This window comes from Pavona decussata, unplaced genomic scaffold, assembly GCF_977016875.1.
Source record: "Pavona decussata unplaced genomic scaffold, jaPavDecu1.1 SCAFFOLD_11, whole genome shotgun sequence".
NCBI classification, from domain to species: domain Eukaryota; kingdom Metazoa; phylum Cnidaria; class Anthozoa; order Scleractinia; family Agariciidae; genus Pavona; species Pavona decussata.
Window position 1 is genome coordinate 1,014,492 of NW_028145434.1, and position 26,444 is coordinate 1,040,935.

General features: G+C 37.9%; 2 protein-coding genes across 3 annotated transcripts in view; both read left to right on the plus strand.

Annotated features, from left to right (window-relative positions):
- Window positions 1-4,331, plus strand: part of LOC146488092 (uncharacterized) — a 30,467-nt gene extending 26,136 nt beyond the window's left edge. The window contains exons 21-22 of one of the 2 annotated variants that reach the window (XR_014866859.1): window positions 2,438-3,911; window positions 3,974-4,331. Coding sequence is in view for 1 of the 2 variants with exons in the window: in XM_085121136.1 (XP_084977262.1) it covers window positions 2,438-2,720 (283 nt within the window). In the remaining variant the exon portion in view is untranslated. Of the gene's footprint in view, window positions 1-2,437 lie in introns of both variants that reach the window. The other variant, XM_085121136.1, reaches the window with a different exon arrangement.
- A 3,440-nt stretch (window positions 4,332-7,771) lies between these two features.
- The window catches only part of LOC146488093 (uncharacterized), a 38,130-nt gene continuing 19,457 nt past the window's right edge, over window positions 7,772-26,444 (plus strand). Inside the window, exons 1-10 of the mRNA XM_085121126.1 lie at window positions 7,772-7,922; window positions 8,025-8,124; window positions 12,880-13,109; window positions 14,392-14,579; window positions 17,174-17,577; window positions 18,272-18,412; window positions 22,054-22,089; window positions 23,003-23,353; window positions 25,386-25,415; window positions 25,515-25,853. Coding sequence (XP_084977252.1) covers window positions 8,046-8,124; window positions 12,880-13,109; window positions 14,392-14,579; window positions 17,174-17,577; window positions 18,272-18,412; window positions 22,054-22,089; window positions 23,003-23,353; window positions 25,386-25,415; window positions 25,515-25,853 — 1,798 coding nt within the window. The 5' untranslated portion in view covers window positions 7,772-7,922; window positions 8,025-8,045. The remainder of the gene's footprint in view (window positions 7,923-8,024; window positions 8,125-12,879; window positions 13,110-14,391; window positions 14,580-17,173; window positions 17,578-18,271; window positions 18,413-22,053; window positions 22,090-23,002; window positions 23,354-25,385; window positions 25,416-25,514; window positions 25,854-26,444) is intronic.

The following is a 26,444-nucleotide window of genomic DNA, read 5'->3' on the forward strand; positions in this document are numbered from 1 at the left end:
CGGTTCATTTAAGTAAATAGCAGAATCTCGCATTTAATTGTGATGAGACACTCATGTTTACTTTGTAGAAATATTATCTCCAAGTTTGATCACACAGCATTGAAAATTATAATTCAAACTCTTCAGATATTTTTTTTTCTGCTATTTAAATTTCTTTTGTTTTTTAAACGAGCAGATCAAAGTAAGTTAAAAGTTTTGTAAATTTCTATAGCGTATAATTCCATGACGAGATGATCAAATGCGCTTTACAGTATGGGGACACGCTCCAGATCGAATTGGAAATTGAAAATGCTGGTTTTTGAGAAGAAGGGAAAACCGGAGAACCCGGACAAAAACCTCTTAGAGCAAGGACGAGTTTCAAGTTTTCAAGTTTTATTTATTCACAACAAAACCTTAAGTTATAACTAGGCTGGCTTGCAAATAGCGAAGAGCTAATCGCGGCAAGCCAGACTGTACACAAAATAATTAATTTTTTTTAACATTACATACAACAATAACAATGATAATGTGTGAAGAGGAAAACTAGACAAGACAAGAAACAACAACAAACTCAACCCACACTGATTTGACGCCGGGTCCGGGAATCGAACCCGAGCCACATTGGTAGGAGGCGAGTGTTCCATCCCTGCTCCTCACAATTAGCTCTGGTGAATATAATCAAGCACCAAAACGGTTTATGAAACAACCATTTCAACAGCAACAGTAGCTGGTGGACTGCCCGTTATCATTGCCGATTTTTCTATTTGGTATATTTGACGCTTTCGATATACTTGTGTACTCTTTGTGTTTCTGTCTGGTCAATATAATCAATCACAAACGCAGTTTTAAGTAACTCAACTTGAACACATAATTTTCTTGGCAAACTTTAACTTAAAATCGTAACGATAGAATAATTCGTAGCAAAAATGTTTGTTATGTTATAATTCTAATAAAATAAAACGTTTTCTGTCGACATCACACCATTAAGAAGGAGAGAGGTGAAAAAACACTACCACATAACTTCCTGTCCACCCAGACTAAAATCCTTCGTTCTAAAGAAACATTTTGCTATGATTTGCTCTTAATTTTTAAGAGGAAGGATATAACAAAGAGAAACCACACGAGTTCTCTGTCAGAGTAACCTCGGTTATTGCTATAAAACAATTATCGTAATGATAATAATATTAACAATAATATTAAAAGCTGTGAACAGATCAAAGCAAACTTAAAAATTAACGCCAAAATGAACCAGTGATCACCATAAAACATATATTAAAGGTTTGTTTATAAGACAAAAATATCAAAACTAAAATAACTAATAACTCATTTGCAATAGCGGAGCTTCGCGCGCCGAAGGAGCGCAGGGAGCCCCATGGGTAAGAAAATTTGGTAAACCTATTGTTACCAGAAATTTTGGGTTTGGTTATGACCTCCGATTCGGCGCGACGAAACGTTGAATTTTTCCTCTTGAAGCGAAACTTTTCGCTCACTTTACGCTCTTAAACGAGCGATAAAATCAGCAATGGAATAAAAAGTCTGGTTATTCTCCAAAGAGGGGAGTATTTATGTGGTTCTGTTGAAAGAACTTTGCTGGTCTGCTGTTTTGCAAGATATATACATATATAAATTTTCACTGTTGATACGCCGTTCACCTTAATACTGCTAACTTCAGAGCAGTCTTTCTCTTAAGCTCAGTTTCACGGTCCATGTTCATTATTTCCCTTGGAGTTTTATTTTCTAATGTCGTCCCATTTTGCGTTTAAGGAAATGTGATTCTTAGCTAAATGGTCAAACAAACGTCTCGCAGCACTGTTTCGTTGGTATAAACTACTGACAAGTTTTTCTCGCATACATTTCTAATTTTAGCATTTATTTATGACAATCCTGACAGAGAACAAACACAAGTACTTTAAGCAATAGGATGTAACGACAAAGATTAAGATGTATGAGTATTTTTCACTGAGAGTCTATGCAAAGAACGTCCATTAAAAGCGATTGTAAAATTAAAGTGTGATTTAATTTTCATTAAAACAACAAAACTTACGCAGAACATTTATTCGATTGTTTGTGCGAATTTTCAAACATCGTTGTTTAGTTTATTTCTGTACAGCTTGCTATGAAATATAACAGGGTTTTTTTTCCATTTATTACTCCAGGATGTGTTTGAAGTCTGTTTTATCGTTAGTCTACTTTAGCCTCTTTCTTTGAGGTTTATACACGGTTTTCTTGATAGGCAAAATTTACTAGAGAGTGACAGTGCTACGTTACTGCCGGTTCTCCTCGACCATCTTAAAAACTCAACAACAAAATAAATAAATAAATAAATAAGTTAAATAAAAACAGAAAAAAATAAACATTTTATTCATCGGCCTAGGTCTTCTAGAAATGCTATTAAAAAAAGAATTGTGGAGCTCCGCTTTCAGGCCTAGTCTAATATATTTATTACTTTAATTTCCAGGGTAAAAGCGAAGCGTAGCACTATGACTGTTAACAAGTCGAATGCAACAAGTCGAGTTGTTTCCTTTGAAAATCCAGGATTCAACAATGTCAGTGCGTTGGATGGCAAAGTCGTCGGCCTAGCGATTTGTTCTCCCCAATCTGAAGAAGACGTAGAAACCAGAGGGTATAACAATCCTCTCTATGCCGAGGTGGAAATCAAAGAGCTTTCTCCGGCCCAGAATAACAACGCAGGTACCAGTGATGGATCTGACGACACCAGAGTTTGGAACACCCGTCAGTAAAAGACCTGGTGCGGAGGCTCAGATGTTCACCAGGGATTTGGCAAAAACTCTGCCAGGGTAGAGAAAAATCTACCAGGGTGTTTTAAGGTTTCTCCAGTGAGACTGATTTATAAAGGACATTTATACCAGTATTTTAGTTCTGTTAGTTACGAAGGAACTACGTACAAATGATTAGAAACACGTGTTGCTCAACATATAAGGATTCATGTACCCTGTATCAGGTTTTTAAAGCCACTTTTTAGGCGTCAAGCCAATTTTTTTTTAAATTGCGTACTAACTGCGTACCAAGCTGTTTCGTGTTGTACGCACAATTTGCGAGCGGCGAAGGTATAATTTAATTTTCTTGAGTGTCTTAGGGGCAGGCATTCTCCCTCGGGAAACGCTTTCAAGGTTCGAAAATATATTTCCTGCTTTCCGCAGGTGGAGTGACCCGGAAAAATAAAGAAAGTCCGTTAGAAATACGGTTTTTACTTTGAGAGATCAAAAATGATAATAGTTTTTTTTTTTAAGTGACACTATGTGAAGACGGTCGGTGCTGTGTGTCTTTAGAGTTTCTATTTGAATGCGTGACACCCGGAAAACCGATTCACTGAATGGTGCCTAAAACCTTTTTAGTATATTATCGTAGAATGCTTTAGTAAACTCGCAGACTGACGGAAACTTATCACCTTTCAGCTGTCAACGTGAAAACCTTATCTTAAACGGACCTTTCTGTTTTTTTTTTTTTTTTTTTTGCGCGTTTGACCGTGGTTAGCTCCAATGCTTCTTCTTGAAGTCTGTACATTCCATCCCAGTGAAGAATGCGGTGAACTAAAAGGCAGCAGTTTCCTTGAGCTTACATACCTTTTGCCAGACACAATGTCTGACAACACTAAGGGAGAAGAGGTGTTCGGATTAGCTTTCAAGTTCTTAATCTTTTATGTTCTAATCGTAACGTTTACAAATGTACTCTGACGAACGTAGTTGGAGCTGCCGAACGTATAGCAACGATTATGATGATTTTTTTTTTAAAGCAAAACAGCTTAATAAGTTCAGGATTAGAAGTTTTTCATGTCATGAACATTAACCGCAAAAGCAGTATTTACAACGAGATACTTATACACGGCTTTACGAGTAATTTGTTTTTACTGCAGGGGGCAACTTCACCAGGGAGGAATAAAATTGACTAGGGATTTTTAAGAAACCACCATGGTCTACCTACCGATGGGCGTGGGGAGAGAAGGGGGCCGATAACCTACCAGATTTTGTTACAGGGGGTATACTGGAATACCTTTTAAGGCGAAGCTTTAGGTGAAATTTCTGGAAAGAAACTTTTGTAAGCTCGAAATTTTTTTTAACATTCAGTCGTTTCTCATTACTGACAGCTGTTTGTTTGTCTGAGCTTTGCTGGAGGGTCTAAATTTGATGACTTTTCACTCGCGAGCTTCGCTATTGAAAACCACCCTTTAAAGTAATTAGTAGTAAGTATGCTTGTTGTGTTAACGTGATTCCCGAACGACTTTTAAACCGGTGGACTCGTTATAATAACTTCATTTAATATCAGTAATAACGGTGTTGGTCTCAACCCAAACGTTTTACTGAATAAAGAATCTAATTTTTGCGGGATAACTCTTTCCAGGGTCATGTAAACATGACATGACTGTTTGTTTCATGTTTCTTTTAAGTTCTCGTTTCGTTACAGAATGAAGCTTATATCGTCATTAACTGCTATTGTTAATGCGATGGCAGCAAGTGTTAAAGTCGTACGGGAATGAAAGTCTCACCAGTATCGTAGAGGAATAAGAAGCGAATCATTGTCATATTACTACAAAGAATATTAAAGATAAGTTAAAATGGCCACAAGGTTTATCTATGGGGCTGGGTCTTACAATTTTAATATTTAGTAGTATATAATAAAATAGTGAAATCTGTAATCCTCAAGATCATTAAAGCCCTATTAGTTTTAATAACATGCGCAAAATTTAATAGAAGTTTTACTCTAAAAATTCGATCAGTTAAGTCCAAGTGAATTGAGTTATATTTTTTTGCCACTTGTCGCGGAACAAATGTTACGTTGCAAGTTGCGATTGTTTGCTGTGCGTATGACCAACTACGCGCGCAACTAATTTTCATGTTGCAAAAAGTAGAGATAGCCTTCTGCAACATGAAAATTTGTTGCGCGGGGAGGTGGTAATATACACAACAAATAATCGCAACTTGCAACGCAACATTTGTTGCACGACAAGTTGCAACAAGACTGATGTTGCCGTATTACTTGGCCTTAAAAGTAACGCAAAGAGTTTAACTGTCCGTTTTAATTCTTGCGGGCAAGTGGGGTTCGAGTTTTATTGGGAAGTGGGTAGGGTGGCTGTGAAGATTTAGGCCATCATATTGTAATTGGGGGAGGGGATTCTAGGGTTTTCGAAAAAAGAAAGAAAATCTCTTGAGATTGATATCTCTTTAATGATTTGCAATACATGAACAATTTTGACAAGGACGTCTGTCTACTAGGAGGGGGGCGGGGGAGTTTCGGAGGAGTATTTATCGATTTTAAAGGATTGATTTTAAAATCGTTACAACTCTATAGCTACGTAGCAATATATTGGCCAGTTTGAACCAAAACGCAACACCAATCAATTCAAGACGCTATTCAAGAGACCCGTTAAGTATTGGCCTCTTCGAAGAACGGGCCCCTGGTGTCCTTCGGTTCGCGCCAAAATGGACTCTGATCTTTGGTATCTATAGTAATGAGGACTCTGGTTCAATTAACGTTGTGCCAACATAATGATTTTGGGAGACCTTTCTTTTGCAACAGCTACCATTGTTGCGTTAAAAATTCTCTCGTGTAATACCGCTTTCGTGTAATACACACGGAATAACATTGTGCACCATATTTAGCAGTATATTTTCTGGTTAGCCTAACCATTCCAAGGCTCTCTGTCTTCCTTTCTTGAAGGAGGAAGAGAGAAGGTGCAGTTAGATACTGCACAAAAACCAGTTTCATATCAAACTTTGATATGAAATATTTATTGATTTTGTTTCAGTCGTATCCTTCGCATTGTTGACGCTGGCGTACCGAGGAAAGCATGACATAACACCTGAACGTTTCATTTTTTCGTTTGCGATCGGTGATCACCTACTAGGAATGAAATTGATTTTTATAGGGATAAACTCATCAACACATGAGATTTTGTTTCCGAATAACAACTTAGTTTTATTCCACTAGAAATGAAACATTAAAATTCCCTATGCGTTTACTTCCGTCAACGCTTGGATTTTAAATTACCCAGGCTGGATTTTAATATGTTGCAGTACATGTATAGAGCTTTCCTAAAGTATGATACTTGCTACAAATTTCAATGTACCAGGACACGATATTTGTCCGCAAAGTTTCCTCATTTTCAAGTGTTAACAAAAATGCTGAAAATAGGAATATTCGGACTTTGAAACCTACATGTAAATAAGAATCCTCCAGCAATATTTTCATACGACCGTATTCTCAGAAATATGCCTAACTTAACTTCAAAAGATCGTTTTAATACGCTAGCCGTCTTCCATCCCAAGCTATTTGAAAATACACCAAATCTAGTCAAAACTTGACGCCAGCTGCGACGCGATCACGGTATTTCACATTATGCCGGAATTCTCGAAAACGAAAAATCTTTGGAAAGTTTCATTGTTATTTTCGTAAATAGTTCTCTAAAGAGATTCTCCTGACAAAATATGAGGGAATTCGAAATTTCAGTTTTGACCGCGAGTTCTCGATATTCTCAGGCAGCTGCTCTTAAAAATGAGTGTCTACAATGCCTACGTTGTTGAAGAACATTACTAGTTACATCAACACCAAGGCCACAGTTGAAGAGAGACCTAGTCAGCTCTAAACAGGAAATGTTCATTCAGCTGATTGGAGATTTTCCATCAGCACTCGAGAACAGTCACAAACGGCGGTGAAGCTCCAATGAATTCTCAGAGAGGGTGTATATAGGTGAGCATACTGTTTATCGTGATGATGGCAACGATCATCTGTGTGCTGTTTGTCAAGGATCGTCGCCAAACGCCTGGATGACTGACTACCTTACAAAGGAATAGGTTGTAAATACACTAGGGAGACTTTGATTCGGCCAGCGCTTGTTAGCATGGGATTCCATCCATTGTCATACAACCGAGGAATTGTTAAAGTTACTGGAGAATTGCTTCGAAGCGGATGTTTCTTGGAATAAGCCATTAAAAAAAAAAGAGGTAACAGAGAATTACGATGAATGGATGGCAGGTGGAATCCACGAGTTCACTGACTGCCAGTGGAAATATGAGAAAGACCCTGGTCGACTGAATCATGTGTTCATGGGAGAAACTCGATAAACAACTCATCATCAATTCCTTTAAGCATTGCAGAATGACGGTCGCTTCTGACGGCGGCGAAGACCATTTTGTCCAATGTGTAAAGCTCAATCAGCCTTGTGCAGTAGGATTAGACCGACTCAAGGCTTTCCACAAGGGTATCTTGGAAGATAAGAAAAATACCTTTGAAGGCCTAAAAATAAGGTCAAGAGGAGTCTAACAACCTGCATATCATTGACGAGGAAAGCGAGGATGATGGGAATGACGACATAATAGGCATTTTATTAATATGCATATATATACCGGTACATCTGTACGTAAACCGGGACTGACTGCGGTGTCCACCGAGGGAAGTTTAATGTTAATTACGGATAATGTTTTAGATTTTTTTTCATAAGATTTGATTTAGCCAAAATAAAGTTACAGTTCATAGAAAGAAAAGCTAAATAAGCGCCCCCTCGATTTTAAAAGCGGTCTCCTTCGAATAACCGCTCGTCCTTTTGGCCAAGACTTTTAATTAGCACCCCGGTGCTTATTTGAAAAAATACGGTATCCGTAAGGTCACGCTCTAAAAGCCCAATTGAATATTTTGTTCCTTTTCCTTCCTTGTCCATCCAAATAACTCTTTTGTCTTATGGGGTCAATTGACAAAGAAATGTACCATGCACAGAGAGATCGAGAGAAGGATTAGCCCAGAGACTTTTTGATTGATTGATGGAAAGAGGCGTGTTATGGGCAATCCCTAAAGGATTTTGATTTAGGGCAGAGATGAAATATATCCGAGTATTTCAGAATTTACGGAGGATTCTGAAAGTGTTCTCAAATTCGAAGTGTCCTTGTTATTGGGAAATCAGTAGTAACTAACGTTCGATTACAATAGCTTCGGTAAGCACCTCGCTTTAGCCCACGAGGTTGTATAATTTTGAAGAAACGTATTTAAGTAGCATTGAAATAGATTTAGGGTAACTTCAACTCCTTTCTTTTCAGCTTATTATACATTCCCGGGTGATGCCTGTGTTCAAAACTCCCGTACCATTGAGAAGTTTGGTTATTTTGACGACCCTTCTTGGATGTGGAATCGTGCAAGGTGAGATAACATTCAGTGACGGTGTAATCAGTGAAACAATTCTCGATCGTTTCTCCTTCTTTTAGTCTAAATGAGGTTTTATCCTAAAATGCATAGTTGTGCAGATCCCTCTAAACAAAGCACATCAAGGTGCGACACGCTCTGCGCTAGGTTACACAAATTCAACTCGACTGGTACGTTCCAGCTTACAGGTGCAGATGATTTAAGTAAACCACGGCAAGATAGTATGCTGAGCTTACTTTATATCTGAAATGCCTAAAATGAGAAATTTCCGGCTTAGAAGCAAACAATATGGGAGCACGAAAATCGATCACAGTGCTTAAGGCAGCGACGGCATGATCATTAAATGGTCTATTCATATATACATTTAATAATATAGTGGTCTGTTACGTTTAATTTGTATACACAATTTAAGATACAGATGTTACTTGAATCTCCACTCTCTCCAAAAACAAGACGCTTTTTAAAGCGTTACGCGGGATGCTTTGCCGGTCGATGTAAGCATTCACATAGAATTGAATGGCTGATTACCTGTTGGAGTTTGAGGTTGTTGATTGCATAAAATGACGACTTTTTAGTAGTTGGTTATCAATCGATTTTATTAGCCGATAATGAAACCGTGCTCTCGTGATTGTTACGTGCGTCCATTACAAACCTTTCGTTTGACCGCTTTAAAAAGGTTGTTTTCTTTCGGAAAACTGCAGACTAGAGTCTTCGATTCATGCATGTGGGCACTATTTTGAAAAAAAAACCCTTTTGATTCCAGCCTCAAAGGACGATTTGATGATTTGATGATTTTAAGTCACACAGGTAGGGATGAGTGGGTCCCCTTCCCAGTGATATACGAGCCAATTGGGCCGTTTTTGTTGTAGACAATCAGAAAAATAGATCCTTTCTTGGAGAGAGCAGAGTTTAATCCTGGTCAAATGAATGAATTAATGTGCAGATTGATAGCTACCACGAAGAAAAAAAAAAAGATACCAAGACTAAGTTTTGTAAAAGGGGACAATTCACCTTTTAGAAGGGGGCATTGGGGTCTATTAGAAACCGAAACACCGCACAAAAAATCACCTTAAACCGAGAAACCGAAATATATTTTGATCAAAACCGAAAACCAAATACAAAACCATCAAAACAAAAAATTTACATAACTCAATTTTCAAACCTTTAATCGATCTGGTACGTTGGTGACACTTGAAGCATACGGACTAAACTATATTGATTTCCGATCATGGTATTTGTGGACGCTATGCGCGTGAATCCGGCAATTCTTCTAATTTCTGTTTAAATTAGGAAAATTGACAAAATTCCTCCTTTGAGTATCAATAGAGGATTTTGGTGAAATTTAGCGATATCGTACAGCTCTGAGAACGTCCATTGAAAATCCGAGATGCGCGACCACCTACTCAGAAAGTGAGGTTGGTCAAGCATTCCTTTCAATAACGACCAATTTGTTTGTAAAAACGGGCTGTGCGAGCTATTACCAATTCAGACTATAGAGCACATTCTGCTTCTCTATTATCCAACTTAAAAATTTTAGACGTTTATCAAATCAAGACGTTTCAAATAGCGAAATTTATGTACTGTTATCATAACAACCTTTTGCCTCCTTTGTTTTTCAACTTGTTTTTTACAAACAATCAAATTCATGGCTGTAGCACCAGAACTGTCAACAACTATCGCGTGCATCATTGCCGAACTAATCTGAAAAAATTCACAACTCTTTACCACGGTCCAAAGATCAGGAATTCCCTTCGTGTTACAATTACTTCTCTGACAAGTTTTCCCAACTTTAAGAATAAACTGCTAGAGTTTTTAGTAAAATAATTACTGAATTGGCAAAACCGCACACTTGTTACACAAACTATGTAAGAATATATTGTTAGGTACGAGGTGGCCTCAACTATAAGCCTGGTGGTCTCCAGAGGTCACCTCACCATACATTAAACAATAAATTAATTGTAAATATATCAGGAAAAAGGCAAATAAACGTTAAATTCAAGTCGTCAATAACGTCTTGGCTTACTTGCAGACGTCTCCTATTTCCTTTGTTGCATTTCTCAGAGGGCAACAAAGGAAATAGGAAATAGGAAATAGGAAATAGGAAACAGGAGACAGGAAAGAGGAAACAGGAAACAGGAAACAGGAAACAGGAAACAGGAAACAGGAAACAGGAAACAGGAAATAGGAAATAGGAAATACGAAATCTTGCACGCAAGTTGCCGTCTGCGTCTGGGGGTTATCTGAGAACTCCCTGGGCAACGAAGTCTTGGCACGCACACGCGGTTAAGGCGCATAATTATAAGATACCAAGCCTAATTTTTGTAAAAGGGGACAATTCACCTTTTAACTTGTTCATTCTGTTTTTTTCTTTTTTTATAAGAACGTTTTTTATAAGGACGTCGATGCTGAGCAGTTAACCAAAATTTTAATTTATATTTATATACATTATTTATACAGAAATTTCAGTTCAGCATAGCTGGTTTAAATGGAGATCTGTATAAAATAATAAGAATAAATAATTAAATATAGAAATGAAAGCAAAAACTCATTCAAAGAGTTCATGAAGAACGTATTAAGAACATTCCTCAGGCTGAGAGTCTATTAGGAACGTTTTGATTTTGCTAATCTGTATATAAAATCAAGGTTACAAATGCCAATTCACCAAAATACTTAAGGGCATGTTTTGTATAACATTAACCCTGGTGACACACATCTCGGTTTGTCATAATCAGCAGTTCTTGATACCATATCTCAGCAGGCAATGCACTTTGATATGCTTCCTGGTCACGTCCACATTGATTTACTGAAATACATGTAGTATATACCATTTAATTCAGCCTCAAATCGCAAAAAAAAAATAAATAAATAAATAAATAAGAACGTTCAGCCTCAGCTCAAAAATTGGACGTTCTTATTAAAAAAAAAACAACAACAACAGCAAAAAAAGAAAAAGAAAAAAAAACAGTGTATATCACCTCTTGTCTGTTTTTGATTAGGATCATTTTCTCGAATTTTTCTGACGTCTGAGTTACACTAGCCGCTAGCTAGTGAAGTTATTATTTGTCTTTAAACATGAACGATACTTTTACAGTCTCAAATAAATTATTCATTTTCTGTAAGCCCATAAAATATCTTTACAGACATCTGGTTTTCTTTGTTAGCACTGCTGACCCAATGACCTGTTATATCTGTACAGAAGTCTGACAGTTCAGTCTTATTCTGCCTTTCCTTGCTGGCCGGCTCCAGACTTTTCGATTTTATGCTCCTAATTTTCGCCACAGGGTTTACTATCGATGCATTATTGATTGACCTTTAACAGCGCTTGTTTTGTTTTAAAAGACTCTGGTATGGCCTCTAACATCCATTTCGATTACTCCAAGACAGAGCATGTAAGGAGCATGACTCTTCGATACACTCATGGAAAGAAAAATAAAGCTTGATAGAGTTGGGGCAGTATCCACACATAAACCACTCTATGATAAAGGACATTAAGTGCTTACATTCGATAACATTCGCTAGCTAATGACATGTCTTTCCACCCGACTGGCAACGAATTTTAAAAACGCAGTCAGTCACTTGCACAATTACTTATCTCTCTCGCACCTTCCAATTGTCCGGACACAGGTTTAGGTTTGCAGGTTTAAATTTCTTTTCAGCATTTTCCCCCTCCCGCAAGAAATCATCAAATAACATTATTCGGATAATTTCGTCACGGATTTGAGGTAAACGTCAGTACACCTTGTAATGTGCTGCCCCAATGTTGCATTGAAGGTAACGAGAAATGACAATTGACCTCTTACGTTAAAGTTAAGTGCATTGCTTCTTTATAGTTCTAAATATATTCTAAATATGTTTTTAGACTGATATCTCAACTGTTTATCTGGTGTTTGAATTATATTAGCCGCTAATAAAATTTAAATAAAGAACACAGTAATTTATATTAAAAACTTGTAGGACTGCATTTATTCCCAGCAAGTTTTTGCCAGCATTTAATATTCCAATCTAGTTTTGACATTACTTGTTATGTGTTTTCTTAGACCTTTCATAAGTAATCGTTATCTGTAGACCACGGATTGGATTCCAAGATTTCCTGCTAACGTGCAAAACAATAACCTGGTGTCATTTTCTAAAATAAATTCTTTCAGATTAAAAAAGAGGAAGAGAAAGAAAACAAATAAATCACTTGACTTCGAACAAAGGGCAACCATCTTACACGCAATTAACATGTGAATCACTTTTCTCAGCTCTTTTACCGACACACTCTCGCACGAACGCTCTTGGATTTCAATTTTGAAAATAATGAACGCCACCAAGAAGTCATCAAAATAAAACGATAACATAACTTTCTTTGCAGACTCAAGGTAAACTTCAGTGAACCTTGTAATGTGAGGCTTCGATGCTGTACTAAATAGTAACGGAGACAATTGCTGACATGCTTATCTAACGAAAAGAAAAAAAAAAGAATAAAATGAAAAACCAAAAAAAAAAAAAAACAATTCTAAACCATCGTTTGAACTGGCCCGGCTAACAAAGTTAAGTGGTGATGATTACAATCCATTTAATTGGATAATCGAAACTAACTAAAACACCAACTTCCTTCTCGTCAGGTCTCTTCACCGCTGGGGATCCTTCGAAATTTGGCCGAAATAATAAGCACTGGAAGTGGACTAACTTTGCCGCTTTCTCGCCAACATATCTACGTATGTTATAGTCTGTCGAGAGTAACTTTTTTGTTTACTTTTACGTATCCAGATGTACAGGGCTGCGCAAACAACTCCAGTCTCTACTTCATTGATGAACATAATATTAAATGCATTGACCTGAAGACCTCCAATAGTACTTACGTCAACATGCAGACAGTGAAGACTGGTCTTGTCGAGGCTGGTGCCATCGACATTGACTACCGTGAGAGGATGATATACTGGAGTGACAATGCCTTGTGGACCATAAATAGAATGAATCTGGATACTCTTAAAACCGAGGTAATTAAAGTAGAAAACAATGTTCTAGAGATAAACGCAGTTGATCAGCAGTATCTACTGCTCTTACAAACTCATTTTCAAGTGTTATCCCATTTCTAGCCTGGTCCTCCTCTAAGCTACGGGAGACACCAACATTTGATTAAAATCTGTAAGTTCGACCCATTGGATGTCTTCCTCTAATCATGACAGGTCTAAGAGAAATAAACCATTTACCAACATTCACATTTATCAGTAATGGTCATCAATATCCTTCTCTCCATGTGGCCACCAGAATGGGTCCCGAGTGAAATATTTGATTGCTTGCATTGGAAAAACTGACCATTTGAAGAAAAATAAATATCGATATATTATATTAAAGATAGGTAATTTTATATTCAGTAGACGAAAACGTCTAAACCGTCCTAGCTTTGGGTAAATGACCTTTACGTGTACCATCATCGTGTTATTGGGAACTACCTCAGTTTCATTGAATTTTTTTGTTTTCTCGCTGTTTCTTTTCCTTTTTCCTTTGGGTAACGTCATAATGAGAAGTGTGTATGTACTGTAAAGGCATTGTGAACAATGTGAAGAGACCGTTAGTCTTCGCTCTGGTAGAAGCTGAAGGAAATGATGGGCCGCTATAGACTATCTCCTTAATTCAGTTCCTGGCTGCTTTTTTGTTAATCTGCTAATATTGTGTCATTAAAACGAAACGGTTCATATTGGTAATTGAACTGAGTGGAGTGCAATTTGGTCTGAAATCATACGCGTGATTTCAAAATCAAACGAGCGCGCAGCGCGAGTTTGATTTGAAATCACAAGTATGACTTCAGACCAAAATTGCACGACACGAAGTTCAATTACCACTTAATTACATCCATTTTGAAATCACTGAGTATCATTGTCAATATTAATATTCTATTTGTGTTACTTCATTTCCATTTTGATGGGCTAAAGAAAGGATGCGATTTAGAGCAAAAAATGATGCAATTTGGGAATAAATAGCACCATTTTGGACCAATCAGATTCCCAGGATCACCAGTGATTTCAAAATGGATGTAATTAAGATGGTAATTATCGTTTGAAGATTTAGTCACCCTCTCTCTAGAGCTACTTTGACAAGTTTTAGCGATTCCAGCCAAGCTTACAATTATGGAGACTCGCGAATGACAACGAATACCCGGGTTTCTTCGACAGATAAAAAAATTCCCCTTCCTTCGTACGCATTCACTTTCCAATTCCTTTTTTACTGAACGACTGTCAATGCTTATGATAATTGTTTGCCTACATTTGACCAATAAAGGTTTTAATAAGAGATGACTTGGGTCAAGTGGACGGATTGGCTGTGGAGTGGGAAAGTGGCTTGATTTACTGGACTGATTATATCTTTGAGAGGATCGAAGTTGCTACGCTCAATGGGAGTTCAAGAAAGACATTAATTTCACGTGACTTGTATACCCCGAGAGGAATTGCAGTTGATCCAAGCAGAGGGTAAGCCACCATGTCATTAGACAAGAGTAGAGTAGGCTAACTCTGTTCGGTAGTTTTCATGTACACTGACACCATTTGTCATGGGTTATGTGTTTAAGAGCCGTCCTCTGTAAATATCGACTATCGTCGTTTGGACGAGAAAAAATGAAATCCCTCAAACTTTCTCAGAAGAATGGTCTATATCAGTGATTCACATAAATATAACTTTCAGCTCAGTTCGATTCGTATTTTAGCTGTAGTGCGACCATCTTGGTTTTACCGCTCTGAGAGGGCTTTCAGCGGCCATTTTAGGCCACACTTTTAAGAATTTGCCTTATAAAGAAAGCGTTACAAATCCGAACAAAATCTCATTATTCGAGACAAGCAAATGTTTGTTGTTGCGTTGAGAAGCTTTTTTGGGAATTTGATCGAAATCTGATTTTTTAATTTCTTTCCTATTGAACTACTCTTCAAGTGCCAAAAAAATGGCCGACTTTAAAGGAAAATATCGCTAAAGATACATCAGTTGGCATCCTAAAACAGCATTCTGGTTAAAGAGCAATGTCTCGTCTCTAAGAATATGCAATAAAATTTTTGGGCAGTTAAAAGGAGAGAATTATAGAAGAAGAAGTTTTAACTGTACTTTTGTCAACAAACAACGCCTTCGTAATTAGCATAACAACATGAAAATAATGATTTACCGAGAAACTACTGATAAATTCCACTTACCTCGTGAACTATCGAGAACTGGATATTTCAAAATATATCAAATTATAGTTTCAGTCGGATACAGCTGCATTTTCGATGATTTGTTGTGCCAAATCACTGTAATACACCGCAGCCGTTAAACTGAGTTCAATTCTTCTTCAAAGTCCGTCAGGACAACCATCGGCCGAAAAAATTGCCATCCGCCCCAAAAGCTGTCGTGTGAAAGGTGTCAAATATTTCTTTGTTATTCTTAATAACCAAAAATTCCTTCAACAACCATTTAAATCCTGCTTTGAACTGGAGATTCTCGTCAAGAAATCGTTTATGTTCCGTTGACCTTCCGCCGTGATTAAACAATGAGATTGCGTTACCGAAACGCGCACACATCCAGACGGGCTGGGGTGGGGGCGGGGAGGAAACAAAAATGGAACCGCTCCTTAGTTAAAAAAGAAAAGGCCATTCAAGATTACTGTCAAAGCTATGTTGTGCATTTCGGGTATTAAATAGGAAACTGTTGTCCCAGAATAATGTGAAATATGATAAGCCCTTGTGCTCTATTTCTTTGGTTGGGGCGTGGGAGGGGGGGGGGGGGGGGATGGCAAGTAAAACACGAATTTACAGCATCAGTCGATCGTTGCTCTTCTGTTTAGGGTTCATACATGTTCACAACTATCCCAAGCTCACTGACAGCTATATATTTGTAATATTAGGTAACAGTGAGAAAGTTATATTCACCGGCACGTAAAATTAATATGAGGGTTTGTATGGGAATACATGCAAATAAACGGCTTACATAGAATTCCAATAAAAAGCGACTTACTTGATTTTGTAAAAAAATCAGATTTCGATCAAATTCCCAAAAAAGCTTCTCAACACAACAACAAACATTTGCTTGTCTCGAATAATGAGATTTTGTTCGGATTTGTAACGCTTTCTTTATAAGGCAAATTCTTAAAAGTGTGGCCTACAATGGCCGCTGAAAGCCCTCTCAGAGCGGTAAAACCAAGATGGTCGCACTACAGCTAAAATACGAATCGAACTGAGCTGAAAGTTATATTTATGTGAATCACTGATATAGACCATTCTTCTGAGAAAGTTTGAGGGATTTCATTTTTTCTCGTCCAAACGACGATAGTCGATATTTACAGAGGACGGCTCTTAATTCGTGTGGAATGTCAATTAACTACTCGTATACAGTATGGGTCAAAATAATTCTTTCAATTACGAAAAAGATGCTGCTGCTGTTGCTGTTACTAACTAATATGATAAAATAATTATGCCATTTTTATGACAGTTGATGTGGCAAAACAAAACATCACAAGAGAAATTAAGTGTGGGAGAAAGGGCCAATTTTCTTGAAATATCACCGCCGGGCTCAATGTTCGTCTTTGAGAACAAATTTCGCTTTGTAAAGAGGTATTGTCTAAGTTAAGTGTGTTTTAAATCTAGTGCTTCTCTTCATGGAGGATTAATGTGTCTCGCAAGCACCACAGGAATCAACTGAAGTTTTGAACTAGATCTCTTAATGTTATAAATATAATTATTATCCAGCGAAAATAGATTATGGCATTTTTAAAGCATCATATGTTGCTTCGTGAAACAGTAATGCTCAGGTTCGCAATACAATGCTTGTGCCAGTTTGTTACCAAGCATATATATTTTTTAATATTATCGATTAACACGGGCTATCTCTTAATGTTATAAATATAATTATTATCCAGCGAATATAGATTATGGCATTTTTAAAGCATCATATGTTGCTTCGTAAAACAGTAATGCTCAGGTTCGCAATACAATGCTTGTGCCAGTTTGTTACCAAGCATATATATTTTTTAATATTATCGATTAACACGGGCTATCCTCTGACAGGTTAGCTCACCGTTTTAAATTATTTGTTTGACTCATAGGTTCATGTTCTGGGCGGACGTCGATACTAGAAAAAAACTGATAGAACGAGCAGATTTAACCGGTGAAAATCGCCTGACATTGATGTATTGGTATTATCGATGGTCCCCTATCAGTGCCGTTATTGAGTTTAAATCTGAACGCATTTACTGGATGGATAGAAACACCTTGTTTTACACAGACCGCGATGGGCACTCCTTGAAGTATTTGCGAAGGCAAATCAGAGAAAATATCAATCCTGTAGACCTGGCCCTGTATGAGGACAACTTATACTGGGTGGACGCGAATAGTCGAAGTATACATTGGTTCAACAAGACTCATCCTGGGCAAATGCATAGTTTTGGTCATCTTACCAATGGTATCCTCAAGGGTGCTGTGGTGTCAGACGAGTCAAGACAACCAGCCAGTAAGTTGATCTGATTCTTCGCTAATACAGGCTCGTAGCCAGTATAGAGGCTAAGGAGGCAGTACCCATGGTCAACATAATCAAAATATCGTAGGAATTTAGTTTACACCTTTCCATGTAAAAAGTTTCAAGAAATAGATTCTAACAGATTTTTTTAAAAAAGAAAGATTACTTTGGCGATTGCCCATCATGTGGTTGTTTGTGCCAAATCAGGTGAAGAATTTTTTTTTCTAGACCTGAGCTACACATTAATTTGATGCCTACTGTCAAATTTTATCGAGCCGCTGGATAAGGGAAGTACTTGAGTTTAAGATCTGTGCTAGGTTCCAAGTATCGGGGCTACTGTTTTCGAAAGGTCGGGTATAAAATAAAAGGTACATTGATTTGTTTTGTTTTTGCTTTTAATTTGACATACATACTAGTATCTCAAGCTTGAGTTTTTGTAAATTCCTTTATTACTGATCCGGTAAACACTATGGTTTCAATGGGCTTCGGACCTAGATAATACTTGCTAATTCCGTGACCCGCCAGCCGCCAAGTGGATATTTTGATACATGCGTTATTTAGCTCGCTCTGTACTAACACGAACACTGACATATAGTCCCAAGTCACATACTCACGCTTGTTTAATTTAACAGGAAGTCACTTAAGAAGAACCAAGGGACTCACTTACGTTCTGTCATTTTTCCTAAAGATTTATCTGTGAACCGGTCTTTGTGTAGCCTAAACAACGGTGGGTGCAGCCATCTCTGCTTGTTAGCCCCTGCTGGAAGATTCAAGTGTGCATGTCCCAACCAAGTGGCATTAGAAATTGACGGCAAGACGTGCAGCAATGGTGAATGCAACATCCCTTTTGTTTTTAATCTAAGGGTCTTTGTTAGGGTCTCTGAGCGTGGTGGAATGGTAATGCACCCTTCCTTTAAACTAGAAACGTACGATCGATAGCTGTTGGTAGCTGAGCTCTATGTTTTTAAGAGTGACAACGAGTCGACTATCAGGTGCATTACGTCATGATTACTCCATAAGTTTCTGGAAAGTCTGCAATGCAATGCTTTCCATTGCTTAAAGACAGGAACGTTTCTACAGACGTTTCATTTTTTCTCATAATCTTGTGGTCGGTTACCGGAAGTATCTTAGGCTATATATTTGTGGGGACGGGTTGCCTAAGTACTAAAAACCACGGCAGTTATAATGCTGCTGCTACGAATTACTAGTCAATAGTACAATACCGTTGTAATTATTGATGAAGATCTTACATACATACATACATAATCTTTATTTAAACACGATGATAATTAAAGCTGTTAGCTTGTGGGGTCGTGTGTTTACTTCTAAACTAACCTAATCTACTTTACATTAGAATATGTCAGGTATGATAATAGTTTCGAGGCTAACATCTCTGATTCTGAGCCTGCAATTACACGGATACAGGCAAAAATAACAGTATATTCGGTATAAGATTTGCGAAACTTTGAGCCTCCTAGCGATCGATATTGTTGTTATTTTTTGGTGAAGACCTTTTTTTTGCCAGTTTTGCAAAAGCGTTTGTATTCTTGCCGACTTTTTCAAAATGAAAATTATTTTGTATTGGCAGACTTAAACTATCACTTGAGAACCTTGGTCTATTCATTTTCAAACAATCAAATATTATACCCTTCTAGTGTCATTTACGCAAACCGCAAAAAATGGTGTCGATCTGAGAACGCCAAACTGAACAACTTTTACTGTATTATACCAGGACCAAAATACAAAAAAAGGTTTATTAAAGTGCATATCACCCTTACACAGTTTTAATGAATTTCGACTGAAAATTTATGTATGTCTTAGACGCTTTGCAAAGAAATAAATCGTATTCCATGTTTCGTATTGTTTATATCAGACGACAAAATCGCCCAAAATAGGCCGTTTTCCGCCATATTGAATACAAAAAGGAGCAGTTGAGAGACTGGGAACTAACAGGCTCGTGACGTCGACCTGATATCTCAGCCACAGAGCATTTGCTCATTTGTCACTACATTTTCTATACTGAACTTGAAATGTGTTAGGAAGGTATGTGGTAGGTGAATGTGCTGCCTTCTCAGACATGTAGAAGGGTATAGTTCTGCACGCTATACTGTTCGATAATGATGAAGCAAGGAAATGTAGAAAGAAATAGATCGATTTCATGAAACAAAAGCGGGCTAACCCGGAAAATCGTCAATATGCTCCAAGCACTTCACGAACGACGACTTCATGCATCGATTCTGATTTATTGATGAAGTTAGTAACAAGCCAATCCTCTCAAGACTGAAACGAGATGATATCGGTATAAATGTGACGCCAACTGCCCATGCTAAAGTGGTGACCACAAGTCCAGGTGTAGTGATTTAAACTAGTGCCAAACATCACCGCGAACGAGCGGTAAGAAATGTTTCCATTTTTATTTAGGCTTATAGGTGCAGCCAAAACAAACCTACTGAAATAGTAAACTTATTTTAATATATAATCGGTCTAGACTCACAAGAATGCGAAGAAGCGAATGGAGTCTTTTACTTCTGAGACTGCTGTCTGTTGGCGAGCGGATGAAGGGCCACAGTCACATGATCAAGCTAGTTCTTTTTTTTTTCTCAATTCCACGTGTAAAAATTTGGAGTAGGCTTTTCAAGAAGAACGGATCATTCTTTTTAAAAAAGCGCCAGTCTTGAATTTGTCTGTGAAGAACGAGGTTAAGATGTCAATCGAACATGTCGGTCGATTGACGTGTTCGAAATACTGCTCAAAAGGTCGGCTTTTCCTACCTGGAAATCGAGATATTTTGAAAAATAACACACGCAACGGCTTTCCAAACGCTGTGCGGTTTTACTTCTCTTTTTACCGGACCAATTTCAGGTAGTAAATATATGAACTGAACAAGCTTCTATTTACGCGTTAAAAATGATAAGCTGTTTTCTCAGCGGTCCGCATGTTGCCACAGTAAAATATTCTTTAAAACCGAAAGCAAGCTCCCCCAACACAAATCTCAGAGCGGAGCGAAGCGAGGCGATGAAAAAACGGAGCCGTAACTAAACAGACTTAAAGCGGAAGTATCACGAAAATTTGATGTAATTTCAAAACCCAAAAATGTTTGTCTGACAACAGAAACAAAATCTAATTGTCTAGTTTAGTTATAAATTATCACCCCAGTGCAATAAAACTGTCGATTAGTGCCCCTGGCTAGAAAAAGAGTAGGTCGGAATGGATTAAAACTTGAAAAATATTAGACTGTTTTTCAAGTTTTCAAATGCGCTAAAACAGAGTACGAGTTGTACCTGTCAAGAATTGGGTTGATTTCTCTACTCTCGTAGTTCTAGAATTAATTTAGAGCAAAGTGAAGGTATTTAATTTCACCATTTTTAACAAAAGAGGTCAAAAACCTCATGATACTTCCCCTTTAAGGCCTAAATTTCACGCATTGCATAGCTCTTGAAGAAATCTACAATGCTAGAGAAAGGATAAAAAAACAAATGATTAGAGACACAACATCTTGCCACAAAAACAAATGGCCCGGCCCCACAATACAAAAACTGTAAGATAAACTGATGTATGTAATTACACAGTTCAAATCCTAACAAAGATAACAACAATAGCGGTCGCTTTCGGAGGTTAAAGATTATCACACGGTTCAATCCTAACTAGAAGCTGTACTGTCACCGGACCGCGAACTGAAACGAGCCAAACTAGACCTAAATACTCGTAAAATGAAATGGCATAAGAACGACAGCCGCTATTAAAACAGAAACAACAAGAGGTGAAATAAACAGGCGGTAAACGCTCTAAACCCAAAAATTTTCCTTGGAGATCAAAATACAAAACATGCTACAGTTAAGCACATCGTTTTGTTCTCTGATTATCATACAAATCCTTCAAATCGTCATGTCAACCCCCTGTAAACATACAAGAAGCCAAAATGATAAAAAGACTAAGATAGAAGCGCTAAACATGCGAGCAGGAGTTGTGTAGGCCTTCCATTCCTATTTTACGTGCTTGATCGTCGCATCAATCACGTAGCCGGGATGATATCTGAGTTGTAGCTTAGCTCCGATTCGGTGTCAGTGTTCGGGTAGGGGTGATAGGCACTTTAAAGGGAAACCAACTACGATTAAAAGAATTATTTCATTTGTGTGGAGATTTGAACTTAGTTTTTAGTGTACGGCAACGTCGTACTATCTTTGTTTTATTATCGTCGTTCCAGTTTTTTTCCCTCTAGTTACCTTCTAACAAATAAATATTTCCTTAACCAATAACTTCACCCAATGGGTTAACTTTTAGCTATTAAATCAAGCGCAAAACACTGATTTCTGATTTCGCTTTTTTGCACTAGCTCACGTTAACTGTAACGTTAACTGTGTCTTTCGACGAAACTTTTAAGCGTGAGCACCAAAAATCAAATGTAAGTTTTCCACTTTTTTATCATTACCGTTTTGTTTATTTATATTTTTACTTTGTCTCATTTCACAGTCACACGGCCAGGACCACCGCCAGCCCCTGTACCAGGTAAAGTATTGTAGTTTTTAGAATTGGTAAGCGAGAAGAATAGATCGGAAATAGTCTACTGTATCCGTCTAAACCACTTTTAATTAAATTAGGAAAATTGATCTCCAGACTTAAAATTTGACCTCTATTTAGACTGGACTTGTTCGCTTTCTGGAACCTGGGAGACGCCGCCCCCTACACCTAACTCCAAGACACGAAACTACTACAATGAACCTTTAAAAGCAAACTTTGTTCCCCAAAAAATTTATCTTTCAGTAAAAGCTGATCATGTTACATGAGGCAAGACGTCAAGACGTCAATCATCTCTGTTCCACCAAATTTGTCCAGAATTAACTATGGCCAATGAAACAAGTAAATGCTTTTCAGATGATTACAGAGAAACTGAGAAAAGCTTGTGATGACATGAAAAATGCGAAACTGCAAACTGCAAAGATGAGATTATTTTTGTGGTTTGTGATTAATTCTTGTCCGTTGGTTAGGCCTCTGGTTAATAAACAATTTAGCAATAATTTAGAGTATTCAGGATTTTCTTAGTTGCTAACGGACAAAGGGAAAACGCCTAACGTTTTCCGGTTAAAATATTGTTCTCGCGGAAAATTCCATTAGGAAGTATATATGACATCAAAGTTAATTGTTCCTTGGTAACAAGTTTTGGTAAATTTTGCTTATGGGTATAAACAAATGCTTCCCATGGCTTGATTCCATCATACTGATTTCGCTCCCCCGCCCCCACACGCCTTTACGCTAAATCTAGAGAGCGTTAATAACCACTTCAATCCACCAATTCATGTTTTTTACCTTTGGAGCTAGTGGATAATTAGGCCCTCGGCAAAGTACAATGCCCATATGCAGAAAAATAAACAATAAAAAACCTAGCACAAGAATTAAATAAACCGAATTCCTTTCTTTTCAGATGTTAAAGTACGCTTGAAGGGCTCCGCCTCTTCACATGAGGGTCGTGTTGAAGTGTATCACCGAGGACAATGGGGAACGATTTGCGGGAATCGCTGGGGCCTCAAAGAAGCTACAGTTGTGTGCAGAATGCTCAACTTTTCCGCAGCCGTAAAAGTGGTTCCAAATTGTTACAGATTCTATGGATTTGTAGGTAGCTACTATGTCATTTGGATGGACAAAGTGAAGTGCCGTGGGGATGAACAAAGCATTGCTGCTTGCAGGCACAGAGGATGGAGGAATGTTTACGGCTGTAGCCATTACGATGACGTAGGAATTGTATGCAGAAACGATTCAATTCCACCAACCCAAGGTAAATCTGTGGAAGAGTGCTAAAGCCAAATTTTAACTTACCGAAGTTTTCAACTTACATATGAAAGAAGGTGGGGGAGTGAAAAGGAAGTTTAGGTTTTATAAACTGAGTTTATAAGGTAATTGGGTCACTGTAAAGAGACTCGAGAGATAACGTTTCGAGCATTAGCCCTTCGTCGCAGCGAATCAATGTATTTTGGGTTGTGTATGGCTTATAAAGGGAGCTGTGGAGTTACGCTGTTGGTGGAAGCATAGTAACGTTGAAAACAAGAATAGTAATGTTCGTTGATTCTTTGGCATGGGGATTAAGAGCGCCGATTTGGAAGATGAATAAGTGTTTGCTTTAAACTTTTGCAAAATTTTTAATCGCTTGATCTACATCAGGAAAATGAGGGCTTTTGTCTGCGACTGAAACTTGTCGCTTTATTTTCCAAATCTCTTTTCCTTCTTTGCATTCTGATTGTGGATTGAAGGTTCATGAAGTCCTTGTTTTCGCTTTCATGCTGGCCGCAAGTACCCTAGTCTCCTACGCAGCCGTTCTTAGTGTTGTCACGCAACGCTCCTCCCCACAAACGGCTGCTGTAAACCGAGCTACATTCCTTTCCCGATAATTAACCAATTAGGTTCAAGCTTCCATTTTCTGGAAGCTCCTCGCGCCAAGTTTTCAGTTCGGTGTCTTGTCCAATCACAGCCTAGTTTGTACTGACAAAGCAAACAAAATGGCGTGCTTAAAAGTGTTGACGGGCCAACGCGACTCCTGCAGTTCGCATTTAGATTTGTAATAAAGCCTTCAACGGTACTTTAGCTCTCCTTAATCAGCTTAATGATTTTAATCTTGATCATGAAGGGAAAAACTCAAATATAATGAATGGAGGTTTTCTTAATGATCATTCTGAGCCGTTAGGAAAAGTTTTTCATATGCCATTGGGTATCCTAGAGACTGTGGCATGTGTCTCGGTTTACGTATACCGGCTCGGATCAATTGCAAGATATCACACAGCGCTAAATAAATGCTATCTATGAAGACATGGAATCCGCGGATTTCGTAACTCGTGATTTCATGCTTTTCTGCATTGAGATTGCAGGATGTTTGTTTATCACGTATATGAGAGTCTAACAGATCCACGTCTTTGCAAAGTTGATCAATGTAGTCTCTCGCTTTCGAGAGCTTTGGCCTCTTGCAGTTGTTTTCAGCTCAGTCGCTTCGTGATTGAAAGACAAGTATTATGTTCTTAGAGCTGACACCTATCTCCATTGTGAATTTGTGATACGTGATTGGTTTGTTCGTTAGGCCGCAAACACAAAGGGAAAGGAATGTGGTTCGGTTTACAGCAGCCGTTTGTGGGGAGGAGCGTTACGTGTCGACACTAAGAACGGCTGCGTAGGAGACTACAAGTGTCCAGAACAGTAGCCAGTTGAATTATTCTAATTACCGTTTACACGGAGGGAGGGTAACCCTTCCAGAAGGGTTACCCTCCTCTATTGTTTCTCTTAGTTTCGTTTACATGCCAGGTAGGGTTACCCTACGAGCAGGGTGACCCTATATTTCTGTATGAAAGTGTACGGACCAGCTATTAAATTCCCACTGTAGTAGTACGAATTAGCTTGATGACTAATATTTGAACGATCTGAATGAGGCGGAATTCAATAACTTATGATTCGCTTCATATTTTGGATATTTATTCCTTTTGATGGCTGTTAGCGTGGATACTTGTTTGCTTGTTTCTTTCTTTGTAACATTATTCATTTGTATCTGCTGAGAAGGTGATTCGGTTGTTTGTGCCGAATTTACTATTTCACCATCATTCATGCAAAACTAAGAAGTCTTCTTTGACGATTCCTTATTTTTGAGATATTTAACCATGTTATTCTTAATCAACACTGAAACTACCGTTGTGGGTGATCATGATTTCGTCTGAAGTTACAGATCGTTTAGAAATAATAGAAATGGTACCAGTTTTTATTTAAGATACATAGAAAGTTAAGATCTGCAGCTGGATACTTTACTTCTTGAATTTTCTTTATTACTATAGGTCCAACCCTAGCACCAGGACCTCATCCAGGTAAACGCATTTTAGCTTTAAACCCAATGTTTGTGTAGCTTGAGCTGACATGACAATATTTGTCTTACCGTTATACTTATTTTAATTGTTTTGTGATAGAATTGAAGGTCCGCTTGCGGTTTGGAATGAAATCAAACGAGGGACGAGTTGAATTGCGCCTAAACGGAATTTGGGGAACGATATGTGACGACTACTGGGGAATCGAGGAAGCAAACGTTATTTGTCGCATGTTGAATTACACTGAAGGGGCCTGGAGTACACACTGTTGTGGTTGGTATAGTGGCTACCGAAGTCCATATCGAATTTGGCTGGATGATGTCCATTGTGTTGGTGATGAAAAGAGCATCGCAGAATGTCGTCATGGCGGATGGGGTAATCACAATTGCGATCATTCTGAAGATGTTGGAGTAGTGTGCAAGTATTCACCAAAGGCTTCAGGTAGAAAGTGTCATCTGTTTCGACTTTATAGCGGTATAATCCTCTAAATTTGTTTATCCAATTTCGGGAATTCTTGGGAAAGAGAACGTTAATGTGGGAGAAATTAAGAGTTGCTTCACTGCACCCTATAAGATGACTCCTAGCCCTTAAGGAGGCTCCAGGCAGTTTTTTTGGACTTAGGGTGGACGTTTTGAAATTACAATCTCGCATACAAGATAAACTTCGATCTCCTTCATACTACATCATCATTTCAACATATGATCAAAGTTAATTTTCTCCAAGCGACAGCTATTACCATAGCAACGGAAGCGCATAGCCTCTCATTTTCAACATTGTCGATTATCTCAAAATCTAGTCAGACAAATTATGACGAAACTTTAGGGATTTAAACTACTCAATCTTTACAACTTGTAGGCGAAATTAGAAAAAAATCTGTAAGAGCGTTTTCAAGTAAATAATGAATCAATTTTTACAGGGTGATTTTGTTTATTCCAGCATTTTTCACCAATATCTCTGGCAAAATAAAACTTGACACTTTGTCTTTTCTGTCAAAGGGTCTTTCCTGATAGCAAAACATTCTAAATGTATATT